Genomic DNA, 19,903 nt, shown 5'->3' with positions numbered 1-19,903 from the left:
AAGACTTCAGACTATAAACTTTTACGTGTGTTCTACGCGGCGCAACACTTGACTTGTCTCTTCAAACCTCTTTAGCTTTTATTTTTTTTAAGTGACTTTTTTTAGAAATTTGGTATAGCTTATTTTTTTAAACTTTGATTTACGGATTTGATATAATTTCTTTTTATAGTTTCCACAATTTTTTGTAACTTGATTTTTTATAAAAAAAACTTTGATTTTATTTTTAAATTTTTTTTACTGTTTATGTTAATAATATTTTCAGTTTCGGTTGCATCTTTTTTAATATGTGTAATTCTTTTACGAACTTTGTAGACACCGTTGACAATATTTTCTTAATTTGTTTTATTATTTTCCTTTTTATGTTTTTTAACATTAGTTTTTTTTTTTAAATAAAAATGATAACTTCTATTGTATTTTTTAAAGATTTTTTTTAGAAATTTTATATTTTTGTTGTTTACATGTTCATTTTAGTATTGTTTTAATGTCTTAAGACTAAAATTTTTAAAATTTCAGTGTTAAGAACTATTTTTAGTTTATAAAATTAGTATATTCAAATTTCAGTTTATTATAACTATATGCACATATTAAAAACAAACATACTTTTTATTATTATATATTATTATTATTATATATTCGGGCAAGTTTCATGAATTTTCTTTTTGGAAAAAACAAAGAATTTTATCAAAGATTTTCTTATATTTTACTTGTCACAACTCAAAATAGGGGAAGGGTGTAAAAACCCCGGTCCGCACCATCTGACCATCATAGCAAAACCTCCGTGGAATCGAGTGATCCGGGTCTAGAATTTGATCCGCATCATCATTTGCACTTTTGCAGATTGAGGTGGCGGGAAGACTGAATAACAAAGAGACCGTGTTCGATCGACCAATCAAGACTAATGGAGGTCCTGAAATCACCATTGTCAGCCTCACAGAAAGGGAAGCTGATTTCTGCAGGCTACACTTCCATTAATTTGCTTTCTTCAGTTTCTCCTTCCCATCTTGCACTAGGTATTTCATTTGTTTATTTTTTACCCAACGCACTTCTACTGAATTCTATGTACATGTTTGAGTCACACAGCTTTTTTATTTGAAGTTTATATTGGATTACTTTACCATAATCATAGAGATTGGATTGAAGTGTGATAGGTCATTGTTGCTTACGAATTCCGCACACCAACTGCTCGATAATATTGTCGAGCGAACAATATCGCATTTGGTCATTATCTAATATTAGATGCCCTTTGTTGTGTTTGTAATTTGTTATTAACTGATGCTTTTTGTGGATTTGCGATTGGAAAATATCAGGAAATTAGAAATGATGGTTGATTGATATTCCTTTTCTCATAATGTCATTAAGCCTTGTGATATAATATATACCCTTTTTTGTAATTGTTGCAACATTTTGTACATTACTTTTAGCATAAACAATCTCATTCATTATTCATGGATCAGAACTGAAGATTTCAGAAGCCGAGGCACTTGAAATTTTAAAAACTGTATCAGATGGTAGTAGATCAGAAAGCACCAGTACCAGTTGCACAATTGTCAAAGGTATTCATCCTTCCATTAGTTTTTAATTTCCATAGTACTGCTAAAACTACATGATCATAATTTTGGTTACCATTTCTTGAAGGTGCCCAGAGTGCATGGGATATGCTTCAGGAAGAGGAAACCCTTGTACGTATCACCACTTCATCTTCAGATTTTGATAACATTTTAGGTGGTGGAATAAGTTGCAAGGAAGTCACTGAAATTGGTTAGTTCTTTTGAGATACATTCTTTTTGTTTACTCCAAGTGTGTATGTTAATAATATTCCCAGATGTTTTTTGTCCCTTTCCTTTACTAGGAGGAGTTCCAGGCATTGGTAAAACACAACTCGGGTACACTATATTGTTTGTTTTTGGTTTTTTTAATCATGTTTTTGTGTTTCTTATCTGCTAACACAAGACACAGAATTCAACTTGCAGTAAATGTTCAAATCCCATTTGATTATGGTGGACTTGGAGGCAAGGCAATTTATATTGGTAAGTTCTCTGGTTGGATAGTTCAATTCTAATGTTATAGTGAAAGCTTAAAATGGTTCCTTTTTTTTTTCTTTCTATGTTAGATACGGAAGGTAGCTTTATGGTTGAACGAGCTTTACAAATTGCAGAAGCTTGTGGTGATGACATGGCAGAATACAGTCGTTTGTATCGAAAAGGGTTTCATTCCCATGAAGTCAAAATTCAACCCAAAGATTTTCTTGAAAATATATTTTACTTCCGTGTATGCAGTTACACTGAGCAAATTGCACTCATCAATTACTTAGACAAGTTCATCACTGACCATAAAGATGTAAGCACATGATACATGAATGTATTTATATGTATTGATCTTATATTTAGTCTCATTAAAATAATATTAAATTGTTTGAATGTGTTTATAGGTTAAGGTGGTTATCATTGATAGCATCACATTTCACTTTCGTCAAGATTTTGATGACATGGCATTGAGAACTAGACTGCTTGGTGGAATGGCTTTAAAGCTGATGAAACTTGCTAGAAAATTTGGAGTAGCGGTAAGATTGATTTTTGACTTAATTGAAAAAGTCAGAAATACAAGGTTTAATTCTAACATTTTACAAAATTGCCCTCGTTTGTTTTATTTTGTTTGAATTTGATCAGGTTGTTGTATTGAATCAAGTGACCACTAAGTACTCAGATGGTTCATTCCATTTAGCCCTTGCACTCGGTAACATCTAAAAATCTCAAATTTCGATTTACTTGTTTTCATTTTTACAAAATTGCCCTCATATGTTATAATAAACGGAGTGTTGAAACTTGGTTTTATTTACAGGTGATAGTTGGTCACATGCTTCAACAAATCGGATAATTTTACATTGGAATGGAAACGAACGGTATGCATACATTGACAAATCACCCTCTCTCCGATCGGCATCTGCACCATATTCCGTGACAGGAAAGGGAATCAGGGATTCCCCCTCAAACAACAAAAGAACTAAAAATATGTAACTTTTATTACGTAGTTTACATATGAGTCTTGCGAGCCCACTTAAAAAAGCCCATGTGGTTGTAAGAACTAAGAAGGGGAATGTAACCATGTATGACTGTATGTTAATCTGTAAAATGCTTATGGGAGAAGTGAGGAAATTTTAGTGAGAATGTGGAACTTGAACCTTCCTAAATCAATTTACTTCAATATCTGGACTATTATTCTAACAAATTAGTTTTTGTAATATTTTTTAATACATGAATTTTTTATAAAAATAAATAAATAAAAAGTTACTCGTTTGCATTAAAAAATTAGTCGTTGTAAGTCTAACCTGCTAAGTGATCTGTGATCTAATTCGGTCGGCCCATTTAATCTTGTACATGTGATATCAAGTTATGTTATACGTAATTTTTTCAAAACTGATGATATATAGAATGTCTCATAGTAAATTATATTTGAGATATTTATGATGTAAATCGGATGAACCAAAAAAATGTATTAATGAGTAGATAAATAAAATCGTGACAGTTTTTTACTTAAAATAGGACAGTGGATTTTTGAGAAAATTTAATTTAATAATGATGTGTAATAGCTAATTAAGGAGATTCTAAAAAAGGTTAATGCTATGCCTAAAGCTTTAAGAGTGATGTTATCCTACCTAACTAGATTATAGCCCGCGTTAAACGCGGGAAACGCATAAAAAACATATAATCGTTTATAGATATTGTATAATGATTATAAAAAAAATATGGTTATTGGTATTATAGAAATGTGTAGAAAATACATTGAAAACGATAAATATATATAATCTCTTTGTAGACATCATTTTTGTTTTATTAGTTGAACGACTTTCCTCGTCTCATATAGTTATGATATTTATATATATATAAGCATTTTAATTAGACGTTCCTTGCATAATAATGTTACCTAATTTAAACATATATTGACAACCAATATACCGTTTTTTCTATTGCATTAAATATTGACAACTATTTCATTTATTCAAATAAAGTTATGTAATATAATTTATAAAATGTTAAATGTTATATAGATTTAATTTTAGTATATCATCAATGTAGATTCTTTTCTAAATCATGATTGGTTTATTTTAAATTGATTATAAATATAAATGCTAGCTTTTATGTTTGTTTTTATTTATTTGGTGTTCGCAACAACTTTGCATTAGTTTTTGGCGCAACTTTGAATAATTTTAGTATATCATCAATGTAATTTGATATATCTTTCAATTATATGAAATATCAAATAATGACATTTCATTACTATTGTGATAATTTAGTTTATATTTTCACTAATCTTAACGGTCTTATTTTTTTCTAATAACCCTAATGCTTTTACTAAATGTGCTTTTACTAAATGTGCTTTTTACAAATCTCCTAATATCTTATAATTTTTATTTTACTTTATAATTTTTCATAACTATGTTATTTTCAAGATTGACTGCTTTAATAGTGTTTTTTTCCAGTCTATTCAATTTTATATTTCATTGTACAACATCATCGTGTGTATGTATTCTGAAATTTCACTTTAAAAATGCTTAATGTTTACACCTTGATATTAATTTTTGTTAATAAACTCATGTAATAATTATGAAATATATATCTCATTTTAATTAACATTCACTTCCTTTATTATATCAAGTTCCTCATTAAACGAATATACTTTTGGAAAATAATAATTATAATAGGACAACATTATCTAAGACGTAAATGTTTGATATACTTTTGGAGAAAAAAAAATTAGGATCATTAAAAAAATTTATATAAAGAAAATACAAATTTAAATTTGTTGAAATTATGGATGAAATTACTGGCGAAATTTTATTTTGGAGGGAGTTGTATTTTGTAAGGTATAATAATATTACAAAATTTGAAATATCTATATTTGTTGTGTACATTAATAAATTTTATTGTTACTATACAAAGATAAAAAAAGTAGGTTGATATGATATACAAAAACAAATAATTTCAATGATATTTTAAAATCATGCCAAAATTAACCGGATTCTTATGACATAAAAATTAAAAAAAAAATCATAATCATCTCTAATATATAAAAGTAACATTTTCGTAATTAATGTCAGTTCCCAAGATTGTTAATTTTTGTTTTGTTAAAGGTACCTAATATCTTTTCATTTTTATTTGAAAAGTTTCAGAAAAGTAGTTAACTGATTTCATTTAATTTGTGACAAAGAAAATCGAAATATATGAATACATACATTTGATATAGGAACAAAAAATAATCTAAAAAAATATAAAAAGCGAAAGAAGGTACTGACCATCTAGCGCACAAGAGCGAATGTTTATAGCAGATAATGATGATGGAAGTTATAAGCAATATTAACGATGTTATAGGAGAAGGTTTGAAGAAAAGAAACAATTGAAAATAAATGTGACTCGCGGATTCAATGATGAATCGTATATGTATGTGATAACTTGAATATGATATCTCGGTTTTAATGATTTCCTAATAAAAAAGATTTTATATTAATGGTTTACTAATATAAACAGATTTATATTAATGTTTGATATTAAGGCCTTGATTGAAATGATTTGTTTGTAATATGTTTTTAAAATTGACCATATTAAAATCTTCATAACTGAAAATTCAAGATGTAAAATATGGAAATTTTTTATTGGAATTAAATACATTCAATTTCAACGAATGTAAGTTATTGATTGATGATTGGAAAACATTTATTGGAATTAAATACATTCCATATGGGGAAGATGATGTCAGCAATTTGATCTAAGGGTGGAAAAAATAAGATTGAAATACAATCAATGGTCCAGATTATTTAAGATGATGTCATAAGGTTTCTCTTTTAATAATATTTAAGATAAATGAAAATACTTTTGCCACTTGTCATCTTCTCCTTCATTTTGACAAATGTCATTTTCTAGGATTTTTAAAATTGTTATTTTCCACTTGTCATTTTTTGGGGAATTCTTGATTTTCTTAAAATAAATTTTTCAAAAAATTCTAATGAGTTATATATGTAAGGTTATCATTCCATTAATTTGATAATAAATTCTCATAAATGCTTTAAATGATTTGATTTCATTCATAAATACTTCAAAAGATTATATTTTATTAAAGAAAAACATTATTTTATAAAATATTTATTGTTTATATATATTAATATTAAATTTTTATTTTTAATAAACCCGTGTAATACACGGGTTTCACACCTAGTTATATATATATATATATATATATATATATATATATATATATATATATATATATATATATATATTAAAGCGCATGGAGCATTCGAACAATAACATTTCAATATTTATAATTTGACCACTATACTTTTACTTTTTCTTAACTTTGTCACTAAAGTTTCAACAAAATTTTCCTTTTTATAATTTTGCCACTTTATTTTTACTTCTTCATATTTTTGCCACTAAACTTTCATTTTAACTTTTTTAAAACCATTTTTCTTTATTCTTTTATCATCTTACCACTTTATTTTTACTTTTTTATAATTTTGCCACTAAAGTTTCAACAAACATTTCCTGTTTATAGTTTTGGTACTTTATTTTTACTAATTTTGCCACTAAAGTTTCAACAAACTTTTCATTTTTATAATTTTGACACTTTATTTTTACTTTTTTATATTTTTGTCACTAAACTTTCACTCGTACAACGCACGAGCCTTTTCCTAATTGTTATTAAACAACAAAGTTTTCGGTTCCATAAAACAAAGCCAGTTAAACATCGAATCATAACAAAATAATAATAATAATAATAATAATAATAATAATAATAATAATAATAATAATAAATAAAAAATAATAATAATTGGGATTTGGAAATGGGGACTTGATCATTTCAACATGAAAACAAAAAATCATCCATGATTTTTAAACCATAATTCAAATAAAAATCTTAAATTGTGCAATATAAAATTGTCCCAACCTACCTGAAATAACCAAATAAAATCAATATTTATTGCTCGGTAAAACCTCACTCTTAAATCTTCCCTAATAAATAATTTTTTTTACCACATGTCACATTCTCATTTATTTTGTCACATGTAATTTTGTGGTTATTTTAAATTAATGTTTATTCCACATGTCATTTTATGTTTTTTTTCTTCATTTTATTAAATTCTAGATAGTATTTAAATGGAATAATAAATGCATATTAATTTTATTAATTAATTTTCCTGCTAATTTTAAAATTATTAAATTAAAAATTCATTAATTTTCTTTATTTATTTATCTAAATTATTTGTTTAAATTTAAAAGATAAAAAAACACTTTAATTTTTATAATTCAATATTTTCTCACTTTTCTTATAAATTCATACTTCTCAAATATTTATAAATTCAAACTTCTCACTTTTCTTAGAATTTTGTATTTACACCTAATCTTTAATAATCTAAAAAAATTGTTAATAATTTGGTGCCACTTCATAACATTAAATTATTCCAAGAGAAGGGTAACTCGAACTTTCTTACTTTTATTTATACTTTCGGTTCCCTTTTTGTTCAATTGTGAGGGGTTTCATGAGACGGGGGCTGCTTAATTTACCATTTTCTTTTTTCCAAAAAGTCAATAAAATTATGTCATCAAATTTGACGGTCAAACAAGGCCAACAACATTACTAATAATACAATCATTGAAAGACAATCAAACCTAAAAGACTAAAATATAAAAATATGTTATGAAAAATAATGAAATATTTTGATGTTTTAGTCTTCCAAACTTGATTATTATGACTTTAAGTTATATAATTATTTACTTCTTAAATATTTATTAGGGGTGATATCTAGAACTTAGAAGAAAAAAAAGTTTAAAAGTTGTATTTATTTATTTATCTTATTATTATTTTTTTGATATCCTTGTTTTCATCGTATCTCTTTTAGACTCTTTTAGAGTGAAATCATCTTTACAAAATGGGCTGTCAGAAAAGACGTCACAACTACTATTTATGCCATATAAAATGTAAGCAAAAAACATATGGTAAGACAAAAGTCATAGATTCTAACAACCTATTAATTACACTATCTTAAATTATTTATCATCTGAATTAGCAAACCAAAAAATATGGTATGATTCTTAATTAACTCATGATACGAGGTTTTCTATAGATCAAGAGAGACAAAGTTTATGAAACACTACAACAAATAAGCGACTTATTGTGTTATTAAGAAATTCTTACATTATGGTTTTTCTTTATATATACGTCATACGAAACATTTTCTTGCTGTCGCACATCGAATTTGCCACGATTCATGCCATAAATAAATTCCGATTATTTAATGTACCAAACTATTTTGTTATCAAATACATTTGCTTAAGATTGCGAACAACCAAATAGCATCATCCCACTCGTTATAATTTCTTTTGTATAGAAAAACATAAAATATAATAATAATTATTACTCTTCATTAAGATTTAAGTGCATCACTGCACACCTCCTCCTTTTAAAATGATTAATGATGTTATAATATTTATTGAAGCCAATAACTTAATTTGTTTATGATTCTTTTTGTTGAGGTAGGTGACAAAGGATGATGGAGGTAGGTGAAAAAGCAACGGTTGACCATCCTGAAAAAATCCTTGTGTTTTTATGTAACTTTTTTTATGTTATGTTTTGGCGATTTTTATATTTTAGTCAAAACCGTAAATAAACTAAACAAATTTTCTTATTTATAAAGAACATGAGTGTGACTTATTCACAAGAATACCTGTGGTCGACTGGTCGCTAACAGATTTATGAAAAGCTGTCTAATTGGAAAGTGAAGATTTTTTCAATTGGAAGTCGACTTACTCTCCGTTGTTGGAATCGTTTAAACATTGTTTTTTTTTGGGTGGTAAAGCTCAAGAAGGAAGGATTTCTTGGATTTTAGATCCCCCAAAGACTTTTTCTGTTAGCCCCACTTGTTTCCACATTGATGAGTAGTAATGTACTAAAGTTCCTACTTGATGGAACAACTATGTGCCTATAAAGATCAACAAAATACTTTGATGAATGTTACTTGATCTTATTCCTACCATAACCAATTTTCTGAATCGAGGTATTGACTTAGGGATGACTTTGTGCTCGAGATGGGATAACCACATTGAAGAAGTGAATCATTTATTTTAACACTTGTGAGGTTGCCAATTAAGTTTGGTCTTCTCTTAAAAGATGGATGGATCTCTCATATACGGATTTTAGTTCCATTATGGACATTTTCACATGGATGTCTAAGAGGAAACAAGTAGTTTTGGAGGCTATTTTCGTGACAATTATTTGGGTTTTGTGGTCATATAACAATGGAACTGTGTTTGACCCAAACAAGTTACGGAAAAATCAAAATTTTGAACGGATTTTTGTTAGTTGCTTAATAATATTCGGTCGTTCAAAATTTTTTTTATCAAAGAATATTGTTGTTCTTTTTAACATAAAACACACTATTGATGGAGTCTCAAGTGGATGTTTTACACGATTTTAGTATCATTATTTATCTACCAAACTTATTTTTAGCAAAAACCTTATACATCTTTGACACATTTACAAAACAAAGTTATACTAATAAATAGATATAACTCCCTTCAATTGTCATCAAACTTTACTATTATAATTTCAGATAAACATGTCATCATCCTTTTCATGAACATACTTCTCTTACATATTTATGGTATTACTACTCATATTCTATAACCAAAAAATAAAGATAAATGAACAAAATATTATCAAAGTATAAGATACTAAAACCAAATGAATAATTTTAATAAGTAGTGGTTTAAAACCTCTTGTAATATGAGGTTTTTGTTGGTGTAAAAATATGGAAATGGCATATACCCTTAGACCATTCTGGCTTGATAAAAGAAATCCAAAAATCCAAAGGTGCCAACAACTTGAGGCATTCATTTCCTACCCTCACTCAACGGCTATCATTTCTCCTCCAAATCAATCCAACGGTCTCCCTTTCCCCTATTCATCTCAACCACCCCTCTCCAATCTTCTTCTCTCTCTCAAATTTCATCCGAATCTAAAACTGATAAAACCCCCCTATCAACTGTATAATAACAACAATCACTCCTCCTCGTTCTCTCTACTTTCTCTCTCTACAAAGAGCCATGGCCGCCTCTACCTCACTTACTCTATCTCAAGCCGCTCTCTCCCGTTCCGCCGTTCCCCGCCATGGCTCTTCCACGACTGCCACCCAACAATCCACTTCCTTGGCCACCCTCTCAATACCCACTTTCTCTGGACTCAAATCCACCTCCACTTCATCCTCACGCGCCCCCACTCGCCGTCAGGTATCCTCCACGCGCCGCCGTGTGATTGCCAACGCAGCCGTAGAGACCCTTGAGAAGACGGATACCGCGCTGGTGGATAAGTCCGTCAACACCATCAGATTCTTGGCGATTGATGCTGTAGAGAAGGCGAATTCGGGTCACCCTGGTCTTCCCATGGGTTGTGCTCCGATGGGTCATATATTGTACGATGAGGTCATGAGGTATAACCCCAAGAACCCGTATTGGTTCAACAGGGATCGCTTTGTTCTCTCCGCCGGACATGGATGTATGCTCCAGTATGCTCTGTTGCACCTTGCTGGCTACGACAGCGTCCTAGTAAGCCCTTGACGATTTTCTCTATGCGTTTCAGTACTAATTTGCATCTAATTTCTCTTGAATTTATCAGTCTGATTAAGTAAAACAAATTTGTTTTTCAATGGCAAACTGAAGCTATTCATAGTTGATCTACCTCGTCATTTCTATCTTCCACATCCTCCATCTGTTCGACAAAATGTTCAAGTGGATTGAATCTGTTTTCGGATCTGGGTTTTTTCAAAAAATTACATTATCATGGTACAAATAAGTTCATTAGCTATTCTATCTCTTCAAATTTTCAGTAGTGTGTTTATGTGTTCGGACACATATAACTTGTTGGGATCTAGGAATCGGTTTAAATGGGATAAAGATTCATTTTTATACTTACACAAGCTAATTAACTTGAATAAACATAGCGTTTTGGCTCTTTCATTTCGATCAAAAAAGTGTATAACTTTAATTCTTCAACCCAAATCGTGGAACAAGATTGTACTTCCATGGCTCACTCTTAGTTTCATCTGTGCTTGATGATACGTTTTTGATTTTGCTATATCTTCACCACTTGATGATTGATTGATCTTTGAATTGATTGTTGGATAATAACCTGGAGTATACTCTATCAGGAAGAGGACTTGAAGCAATTCCGTCAATGGGGAAGCAGAACTCCAGGCCACCCTGAAAACTTTGAAACCCCTGGTATTGAAGTCACCACTGGTTAGTACTCAACTCATACACATCTACATACTAAAATCTTGTAAAAAATCATATCTTTCTAAAAAAAATCTTTGTTTATTATCAGGTCCTCTTGGTCAAGGTATTGCCAATGCTGTTGGTCTTGCTCTTGCTGAGAAGCATTTAGCTGCCCGATACAACAAACCCGATGCTGAGATCGTTGACCACTACACGTAAGATTTCAAATCTCTATTCGGGTATTCTAAAAATCTAATATTTTTTTAAAAAAAATGTTTCTTTTTTGATTCAGATACTGTATTCTTGGAGATGGGTGTCAAATGGAAGGGATTGCAAATGAAGCATGCTCACTTGCTGGCCATTGGGGTCTTGGAAAGCTGATTGCTTTCTATGATGACAACCACATCTCCATTGATGGTGACACAGAGATTGCCTTCACTGAGAGTGTGGATACACGTTTTGAGGCTCTTGGGTGGCATATTATCTGGGTCAAGAATGGTAACACTGGTTATGATGAGATTCGTGCTGCCATTAAAGAAGCTAAAGCTGTCACAGATAAACCCACTTTGATAAAGGTACTTAATAATATGATCATGCAAAAAAAAAGTTAGGACATAAGAGAAAAAGCTGTGTTTTCTTGATTTTCTCTGTTACCAGATTAAGTGATGTCTGTTTCAGGTGACAACAACAATTGGTTTTGGATCACCAAACAAGGCGAATTCATACAGTGTCCATGGAGCTGCTTTGGGTGCAAAAGAAGTTGATGCCACCAGACAAAACCTCGGATGGCCTTATGAGCCATTCCATGTACCTGAAGAAGTGAAAAAGTATGCAAAAGTTCTTAAAGATTCTAACTTTTTTTCTAGGGTCAAATCCAAGATTCTAAACTCAAGTTTCTAGATTTTATGCAAAGATCTTAAAGATTCTAACTTTTTGTCTTTTGGACCAAATTCAAAATTCAAAGTTGGGTTTCTTCTTGATGTTATGCAAAAGATCTTAAAGATTCTAACTTTTTTATTGGATCAAATTCAAGATTCTAAAGTAGTCTTTCTTGATTTTATGTATAAGATCTTAAAGATTCTAAATTGTTTTCTTGGATCAAATTCAAAATTCAAAATGAGGGTTTTTCTTGATATCATGCAAAACATTATAAAGATCCTAACTTTTTTATCGGACCAAATCCAAGATTCTAAGTTAAGGTTTCTTGATTTCTTGATAGGCACTGGAGCCGCCACACCCCTGAAGGTGCCGCCCTTGAAGCCGAATGGAACACTAAATTTGCAGAATATGAAAAGAAATACGCTGAAGATGCTGCAGAATTAAAGTCTATTGCTGAAGGTGTATTCCCTGCCGGATGGGAAAAGGCTCTTCCGGTTAGTTTCCTTTTATAGCAAAAAACATATTTATCTTTCTACAAAAAAAAAGTTATTCTTCCAGCGACCCCTTGGCCGGCCCACACTATATACAGTGGCCCACTAGGTAGCTGACAATGACATAACAACACAATCCCCATTGGAATTGAAACTACCGAACTGAACCTCTAAGGCAGTATATTAATTTATTAAAAAACTTTTGTGTTTATGTAGATATACACCCCGGAGACACCCGGCGACGCGACAAGAAACCTCTCACAAACAATGCTAAACGCATTAGCACCCGTCCTCCCGGGTCTCATTGGTGGAAGTGCCGATCTCGCATCATCAAACATGACTCTAATGAAAATGTTTGGAGATTTCCAAAAAAGCACCCCCGAAGAACGCAACGTCCGATTCGGTGTCCGTGAACATGGAATGGGAGCCATTTGTAACGGAATCGCCCTCCACAGCCCGGGATTCGTCCCCTACTGTGCCACCTTCTTTGTCTTCACCGATTACATGAGAGGTGCAATGAGAATCTCCGCCCTCTCAGAAGCCGGAGTCATCTATGTCATGACTCACGATTCCATCGGGCTAGGAGAAGACGGGCCCACCCATCAACCCATCGAACACTTGGCAAGTTTCCGTGCCATGCCCAACATCTTGATGTTCCGCCCGGCCGACGGAAACGAGACCGCCGGAGCCTACAAGGTGGCAGTGGAGAGCCGGAAAAGACCGTCTATCCTCGCTCTTTCCCGCCAAAAGCTGCCCAACCTGACCGGAACTTCGATTGAAGGCGTCGCGAAAGGTGGGTACACGATTACCGATAATTCCACGGGCAACAAGCCCGATGTGATCTTGATCGGGACCGGGTCGGAGCTGGAGATTGCAGCGAAAGCTGCGGATGAACTTAGAAAGGAAGGGAAAGCGGTCCGGGTTGTTTCGTTTGTATCATGGGAGCTTTTTGAGGAACAGAGTGAGGAGTACAAGGAGAGTGTTCTTCCTTCTGGTGTAACGGCTCGTGTTAGCATTGAGGCTGCATCGACTTTTGGATGGGCCAAGATTGTTGGAAGCAAAGGGAAGGCGATTGGGATTGATAAATTTGGGGCAAGTGCACCGGCTCCAAAGATCTATAAGGAGTATGGGATTACTGCTGAAGCTGTCATTGCAGCTGCTAAAGAAGTTTGTTAGGTTTTGATGTCTTTGATTCATAATGGTCTGGTCGGATAAATAATAAAGGGTTGAAACTGCTTTTTTTAGTCTTTGATGCATTTCATCGAACACCTAATGTGCGAACTGAACAAAGATGAGAAGAGAAGAGTAGAAGTTGAATGAATTTGTGTACCAAAATTGAAACGTATTTCTACAAGTTTTGTGAATTTATATGTTTGATTATCGATGTGGTGTTCTTTCGAGTAATGTACAATTTTTAAACCGAATAGCTATAAGTTCGTATAACAACAATATTTTTATTTCTCACTGCATAAAATATCATTCCAGTTTTATCGGATGTCCCCGAAGGGACTCGCTGCATAAAATATAAGTTATCATACAAGTATTGTTACGCTTTTTGGAACATTTTGTGTTTTCTGTTATCTTCTTATTAATGTAGTTTTTATAAGACTTTTGAAACATTCGGTTTTTGTAATTTATGTGGGCAAAAGTTTGGTTCCATTTAATTTTTTAGGATGTTTTGTTGATGAATTTGAATGGATTGGATGATGGATGAATACAAGCCATAGAAGATAGATAAGGTTATCTATGTTGTTATTATTGTGTCTCGTATAATGTTTCTGAAAGTCTAGAACGGGTCTGCATGGTCAGTTTGAAGGTTGAAAATGATATGAGAATCATACAAATTAAATCAATATCATTAATGTTTTTTTTTTTTTTTTTTTTTTTTTTTTTTAATTTTATGATATTGATAAATATATAAGTTTGATGATATCTATTGAAGTGTTTCTAAAAGTTTTAATGCTAGTTGTGATGATAAAAGGGTAGGGATGAATTAGGGACAGTTAAGGGATGAGAAGACATTTGGTGAAATATATGGTTATAAAAGCTTTGGCTGTATATCCTAGGAAGTGGGTGTGGTTGTACAAACGATTCTGCTATATCATCAACCAAAACACTGCCCCCATCTTGCAGTAGAAACCATAGTTTTTTTTTTCTCTTCACCGATTTAGTGTCGTGCTTCTCTCTCTCTCTCTCTCTCTCTCTAGTGTGGCAAAGAACCACACTTTGTATGCTAAATTGACATGGTACCAGTGCGCCGCCTACGTAGCAGAGGAATGAGTGATTTTTAGAGTAGTGGTGGGGTCGGCTGGTGGTAGAGGTTGTGATAGTGGTGTAGGCGGTGGCGGTTGTGGTGGTGGGGAAGGTGGCGGAGGTGATAGGAACGGACGACACTACATAATCATTTATGATTATAAATGACCCACAGAAAGAGAAAACATTGAAAACAAGCTTCATTTTGTTTTATGATTCTCATCCGGGATATAGTTTTATGATTCTAATGATGAAAGAGACTCTCATCCGGGATATAGTTTTTTTCTTTGACATGTTTTGTAAGGAACTTGGTGAAATTTATAACATGATTGTGAAATTAATTCAGTTAAGGAACATTTTAGTCATAATTCATATGTGAACATGAATTATCATAATGATGAAAGAGACTCTCATCCGGGATATGATTTGAATCTGGATTAAATCCTAATATTTAATTAATTTAAATTAGTGTTATCCTGGTACAACCACAACTATAAATAAGGGCCTTTATGAGTTGAATAAATTGTCCAACCCTCTCTTCTTGGAAGGATGGAAAAATCGTTCCTCCTCCTCTCTCTAGCCTTTCTCTTTAGTTTTAGGGTTTTAGGCTTTTGGGTGTGAAACATTAGCGGTACTCTCTTTTGGGTACTGGTCTTCCAAGAAGCAACAAGAGATCAAGGAATCAAGCATTAAGGAAGTGGAACCGGATAACCGGCTTCAAGAGGTCATAAGGGCAAAACAAACCAAATTTCAAACTTTAGGGTCTTAATTTAACGTGATAAGATCTTTAGAGACTAAATTGAGTTATATTTGAGACTTCGATAGTCAAATAAGTCAAAAAAATCTACAAATTAGCTAAATCAACAACCATTTTTCAAAAATACAATGTTGCTATAGAAGGAAATGAAAGTGAGATGCTAGGATACATAAATATATGAAAGTGCATTGCTATTTCTTATTTGTATAAGTTTTTCCAGCCTACCATTTCAGGGGACATTGAGTCCCTACTCGGGTTTGATACTGTTGAATTTTTTGACCCACAAGAACTTGAAGCATAATCTTAACAACTAATAACATAAACTTTAAATCAAAGACATCAAATTAAACACCAAAGTTAACCAAATCTTTATGACATTCTAAAAAGATATGAGTCATTTTCATATGATCTTAAATGATTGAAATACAAATGTAATTTCAACTGACACCTTAACCGAAATGTCAAGGGAAAAAAAATTCAAAGTATTTGCTTTGCAGTCTTCTTCTATTTCTCACATTGGGTTTGTGAAGAGAAAGGGATATTAGCAATTTCTTCAACAGATTCAACATCATCTTCTTTGTTTCCATGAATAGCAGTGATTCCTTTGTTCCATCATATTAAAAGAAAATTTAATCACTGGCTTTCTTGAAGCAGCCTTGGAAGCAGTCAACTTGCATATGGATTCTGTGACCTGATTTACAAAAAAGGCAATTTAAGTTCGTTTTTGCAAAATCCACTAAAAAACCAGAACTAATTCTGCAAAAAAGTTTTTTTTTTTTTAAATTTTAATTTAATTTAATTAATTTTTTTATTATAAAGGAGAAACTACCATAACCAATATTTAGCTTTTTTTTAAACCGATCTTTTTTTAACAAATTCTTGATAATAATTGCTCGAACACAATCCTTATGGTTAGTCTAGAACCATATTTTATGGCACTTGGCAATAACAATAGTTATTTTATAATAGAAAAAGTTAAAATATAATGAGTTCGAAAACCAATTACCTTATAAATTTTAAATTGAGAAGAGTGAAATTACCTTGAAGGCTAGAAATCGAGTTAAAAAGTTTTTTTTTTGCATACAAATAATATGGAAACAAAAAACTAAGTTTATCAATATCATAAAATGCAAGAAATAGCAATGTACTTCCATTTATGTGTTATTGTAGCCGCCAACTTTAATGTATTCTATTTAGCACTGTATTTCATCCTTTTTTTATTAAGGCTTCATTTTTTTGAAAAATTGACCCAATTATAGCATTTTACCTTTGAATGTCTTTTTAAATAACATTGTACTCTATTATAGCAATAAAAATCACGTTCATAGCACAAAGCTGTGATACCAAACAAAAGTAAGATACCATAATAAACAAATAGGCTCAAGACAACACAATTATAGCCTTGTACTTGCAATTTTACATCAGGACCAGAGGCATGACCTTCATGGCTACCAAACCTTCTTTTTTCGACCAAGCACGAATATATGTAGGATTCGAGGCACAATACAATAATGTTTCATTTTTACCAATTTTTACAAAAATGTTCTAAAGTACAATGCCTTAATAACAAAGATTTGAAAGTACATGGATGTAATAGAAAGTCAATTACCATGTAACAACTTCTCTTCACAAGTCAATAAAATGGTGAAATACAAGTGTTGCTCTTGTATTTTTTACTCCTAACTGTGGTTGTAAAGGTTCCCTTATTTTTTTTTTCATATGTAAGGAGCATTGAGATACTTGGTTAATAGTTAAGCAATTTGATTAACTGGTTTTGCGATTGTAACAACCTTGTTTTCATATATATATATATATATATATATATATATATATATATATATATATATATATATATATATATATACACACACAAATTTGTCCCTATTCTTTAATAATAATAATAATAATAATAATAATTTTACTTGAAAATAGAAGGACATAGAAAACTACGGGGGAACATCTGCAACATGTTTGTTATGAAAAAGATAATACAAATTTTATTTTAAAGGAAAGTTAAAACTAAGAAAGCAAGCACACAAGTACCTTACTATATGCTTACATAATTCTTACAAAGGCGCATACCATTATCACAACACAAGCAATAAGTCACTTAAGCATAATATTACAAAGAGTAGTAAACAAGTACATTAGGTGTAAGATTTTAAAAGGATAAGTTCAGACAAGTACATTATGTGTAAGCTTTTAAAGAGATAAGTTAAGACAAGTTCGTTAGTTGTAAGCTTTTAAAGAGATAAGCTACGACAAGTACATGAGGTGTAGTTTCTTATGGAAGTACCAATCTCTAAGACTAAAAGACAAACATATTAATGCACCTAATTCTCCTATAAATAGCAAGAAATATTAAACATTATTCTTAATTCAAAAACAAGAAATACTCTCAAATACTAAATAGCAACTTCGAGATTTTATAAGTATAGAGGTTCTAAATTCTAAATCAAGCTAAGCAAAAACAAGGTAAGTTGTAACACCTGTTTTCTGGATGAAACGGTGGTGACATGAAGGCGTCAAACTTTTTGTTTTTTAAGGAAAAATAATTGCCATGATGTGTTGTGTGGATACCCACGATGTGGCATGGATTTTTATGATCGTGCTTTTCTGGTGAGCGCCACGATGTGGAAAGTAGTGTGCTACGACGTGGTGACTGTGGCAGACCAATCCCGTGATCTTTGTAGGATTTCTTCTATATTTAAAGCCTCTAAATTCTAGGTTAGGGCATGTAACACCCAAAGTTTTGAGGGCCAAGAAAGGAAGAAAACCCTAATTCTTAGGGGCGACTCGGCGAGTCCGAGCGGGATCCGGGTCGAGGTGTAAGTGACCAACTCGGCGAGTCGGCCAAGTGGACTCGGCGAGTCTGGTCCGTGCGAGGAAAACCTTAAATTCGGGACTTGGAGCCTATTTAAGCGCCTCATTCTCTCTCCTAGGGTTCCTTTGCTGCCTCCTTCACCCAAAACATTAAACCCTAGCCGCCATATCCTCTATTTGAGCCATTTGTTGCCTTGGAAGGTGCATTAAAGCTTGGAGAAGGAAGAAGGAACTTGGAGGAGCAAGAAGGGACTATAGATCTGGGATTGTGAATTCATTCTGAGCATTTGGAGGTAATAAAATAGTTCCTGGACCCTTTTTGCACCTAGATCTGTGTGTGGTTGTTGGGGCTTTTAGCCATAATGTTATTATTTTGAGTTAGAAGCCAGATCTGAAGTTGCTACTTTAGATCTAAGCATATTATGGTCTTGAGAAGTATAAAGTAGCAGCCCTTGAGTTGATTATGGAGCCTCCTTGCCTTAAACCCTAGTTTGTGGTGTATTTTGCCTAGATCTCCTTCTCTATACGTAAAGTTTGCAACTTTACGTGAGGAATAGGCTTGGGAAGGGTAGATCTACAGTTTGGAGTCCATGCATGACTCAAAAGTCCTCTGCATGTATGGAGATCTGAACGGACTCGGCGAGTCCTTTGAGTGGACTCGACGAGTAGCATGAAGATTTGGAGGAACTCGACTAATGGGATGAACAACTCTTCGAGTCAGATGAAGTTGGGCAGGAACTCGGCGAGTCTGTTGAAGGATGTCTTGGACTCGGCGAGTCAGGTCGCGAAACCCCAAACCCTTCGAGTTTAGACTCGAATCAGTGAGTCGATTAGAGACTCGGTGAGTTGGACAGGTTAGGACTCGGAAATCGGTAGACTCGGCGAGTAGAGTCGCGAATGGAAGGACTCTGAACTTATGAACTCGGCGAGTCAGTAGGGTGACTCGGCGAGTAGGGTTGACCTTGAAGGTTGGCTTTGACCAGGACTTTGACTTTGACCAGAGTTGACTTGGTAGTCTTTCGGGGGTCAGTTTGACTCAGTGTTGCATTGTTATTGGTAGCTCAGGGAGCGGGTGGAGCAGGAGTTCAGAGAGTTGCCGGGCAGCGGCTAGTGGGATCATCAACAAATTCAGCCAGTGCAGGTGAGTTTCCCTTTGTATGAATGGGTCTACGACCACAATGCCGGCCCATGTAGTTATGAGTAGAAGACCCGAGGGTTAGCCCTAGGCACAGTATGCTAGTATGATATTCAGGACAAGGTCCAATGATAGCGGGCTGGTGCCCAAGGAATGGTTTATGTGATAGTTTATACTTGTTGTTTGTGTGATACTTGTATGTGCCTGGTAGGGTGGTGAGTGTGGGCGAGGTCCCGTACCTCACCAATAGCAGAGTATGGATGGCGTTCCACATCTCATTAGCAGCAGATCAGGGGCGAGGCCC

The 19,903-nt window shown here is 32.7% G+C and overlaps 2 protein-coding genes across 3 annotated transcripts; both read left to right on the top strand.

Moving 5' to 3' along the window:
- Positions 1-712: 712 nt before the first annotated feature.
- RAD51C (RAS associated with diabetes protein 51C) lies at positions 713-3,225 on the top strand. 2 transcript variants are annotated; one of them, XM_079011992.1, is made up of 9 exons: positions 713-1,010; positions 1,455-1,553; positions 1,636-1,758; positions 1,823-1,883; positions 1,957-2,027; positions 2,111-2,337; positions 2,429-2,560; positions 2,667-2,733; positions 2,839-3,225. In XM_079011992.1, exons 1-9 carry the CDS (start codon positions 899-901, stop codon positions 3,012-3,014), a joined length of 1,068 nt encoding a protein of 355 aa, XP_078868118.1. In that variant the 5' UTR covers positions 713-898; the 3' UTR covers positions 3,015-3,225. The 2 variants fall into 2 exon arrangements, with proteins under 2 accessions (XP_078868118.1, XP_078868119.1); XM_079011993.1 differs by having other exon boundaries at positions 714-1,010; positions 1,850-1,883.
- Positions 3,226-10,021: 6,796 nt separating this feature from the next.
- LOC145061431 (transketolase, chloroplastic) lies at positions 10,022-14,011 on the top strand. The gene is made up of 7 exons (XM_079008897.1): positions 10,022-10,592; positions 11,195-11,285; positions 11,371-11,476; positions 11,554-11,836; positions 11,940-12,088; positions 12,481-12,634; positions 12,848-14,011. Exons 1-7 carry the CDS (start codon positions 10,095-10,097, stop codon positions 13,805-13,807), a joined length of 2,241 nt encoding a protein of 746 aa, XP_078865023.1. The 5' UTR covers positions 10,022-10,094; the 3' UTR covers positions 13,808-14,011.
- The last annotated feature ends 5,892 nt before the right edge of the window (positions 14,012-19,903 follow it).

Source organism: Lactuca serriola, chromosome 7, assembly GCF_051521515.1.
Source record: "Lactuca serriola cultivar US96UC23 chromosome 7, Lser_US96UC23_V15, whole genome shotgun sequence".
Lineage (NCBI taxonomy): Eukaryota > Viridiplantae > Streptophyta > Magnoliopsida > Asterales > Asteraceae > Lactuca > Lactuca serriola.
Note: the sequence above shows the minus strand (reverse complement) of the source record. Positions and strands in the feature narration are given on the sequence as shown.

Coding starts and splice junctions, on each gene's coding strand:
- RAD51C (XM_079011992.1), top strand. CDS start 899: ATGGAGGTCCTGAAATCACCATTGTCAGCCTCACAGAAAGGGAAGCTG. Junction 2,028..2,110: donor AGGCAAGGCAATTTATATTG/GTAAGTTCTCTG, acceptor TTTCTATGTTAG/ATACGGAAGGTAGCTTTATG. Junction 2,561..2,666: donor CTAGAAAATTTGGAGTAGCG/GTAAGATTGATT, acceptor GAATTTGATCAG/GTTGTTGTATTGAATCAAGT.
- LOC145061431 (XM_079008897.1), top strand. CDS start 10,095: ATGGCCGCCTCTACCTCACTTACTCTATCTCAAGCCGCTCTCTCCCGT. Junction 11,286..11,370: donor TGGTATTGAAGTCACCACTG/GTTAGTACTCAA, acceptor GTTTATTATCAG/GTCCTCTTGGTCAAGGTATT. Junction 12,089..12,480: donor GTACCTGAAGAAGTGAAAAA/GTATGCAAAAGT, acceptor ATTTCTTGATAG/GCACTGGAGCCGCCACACCC.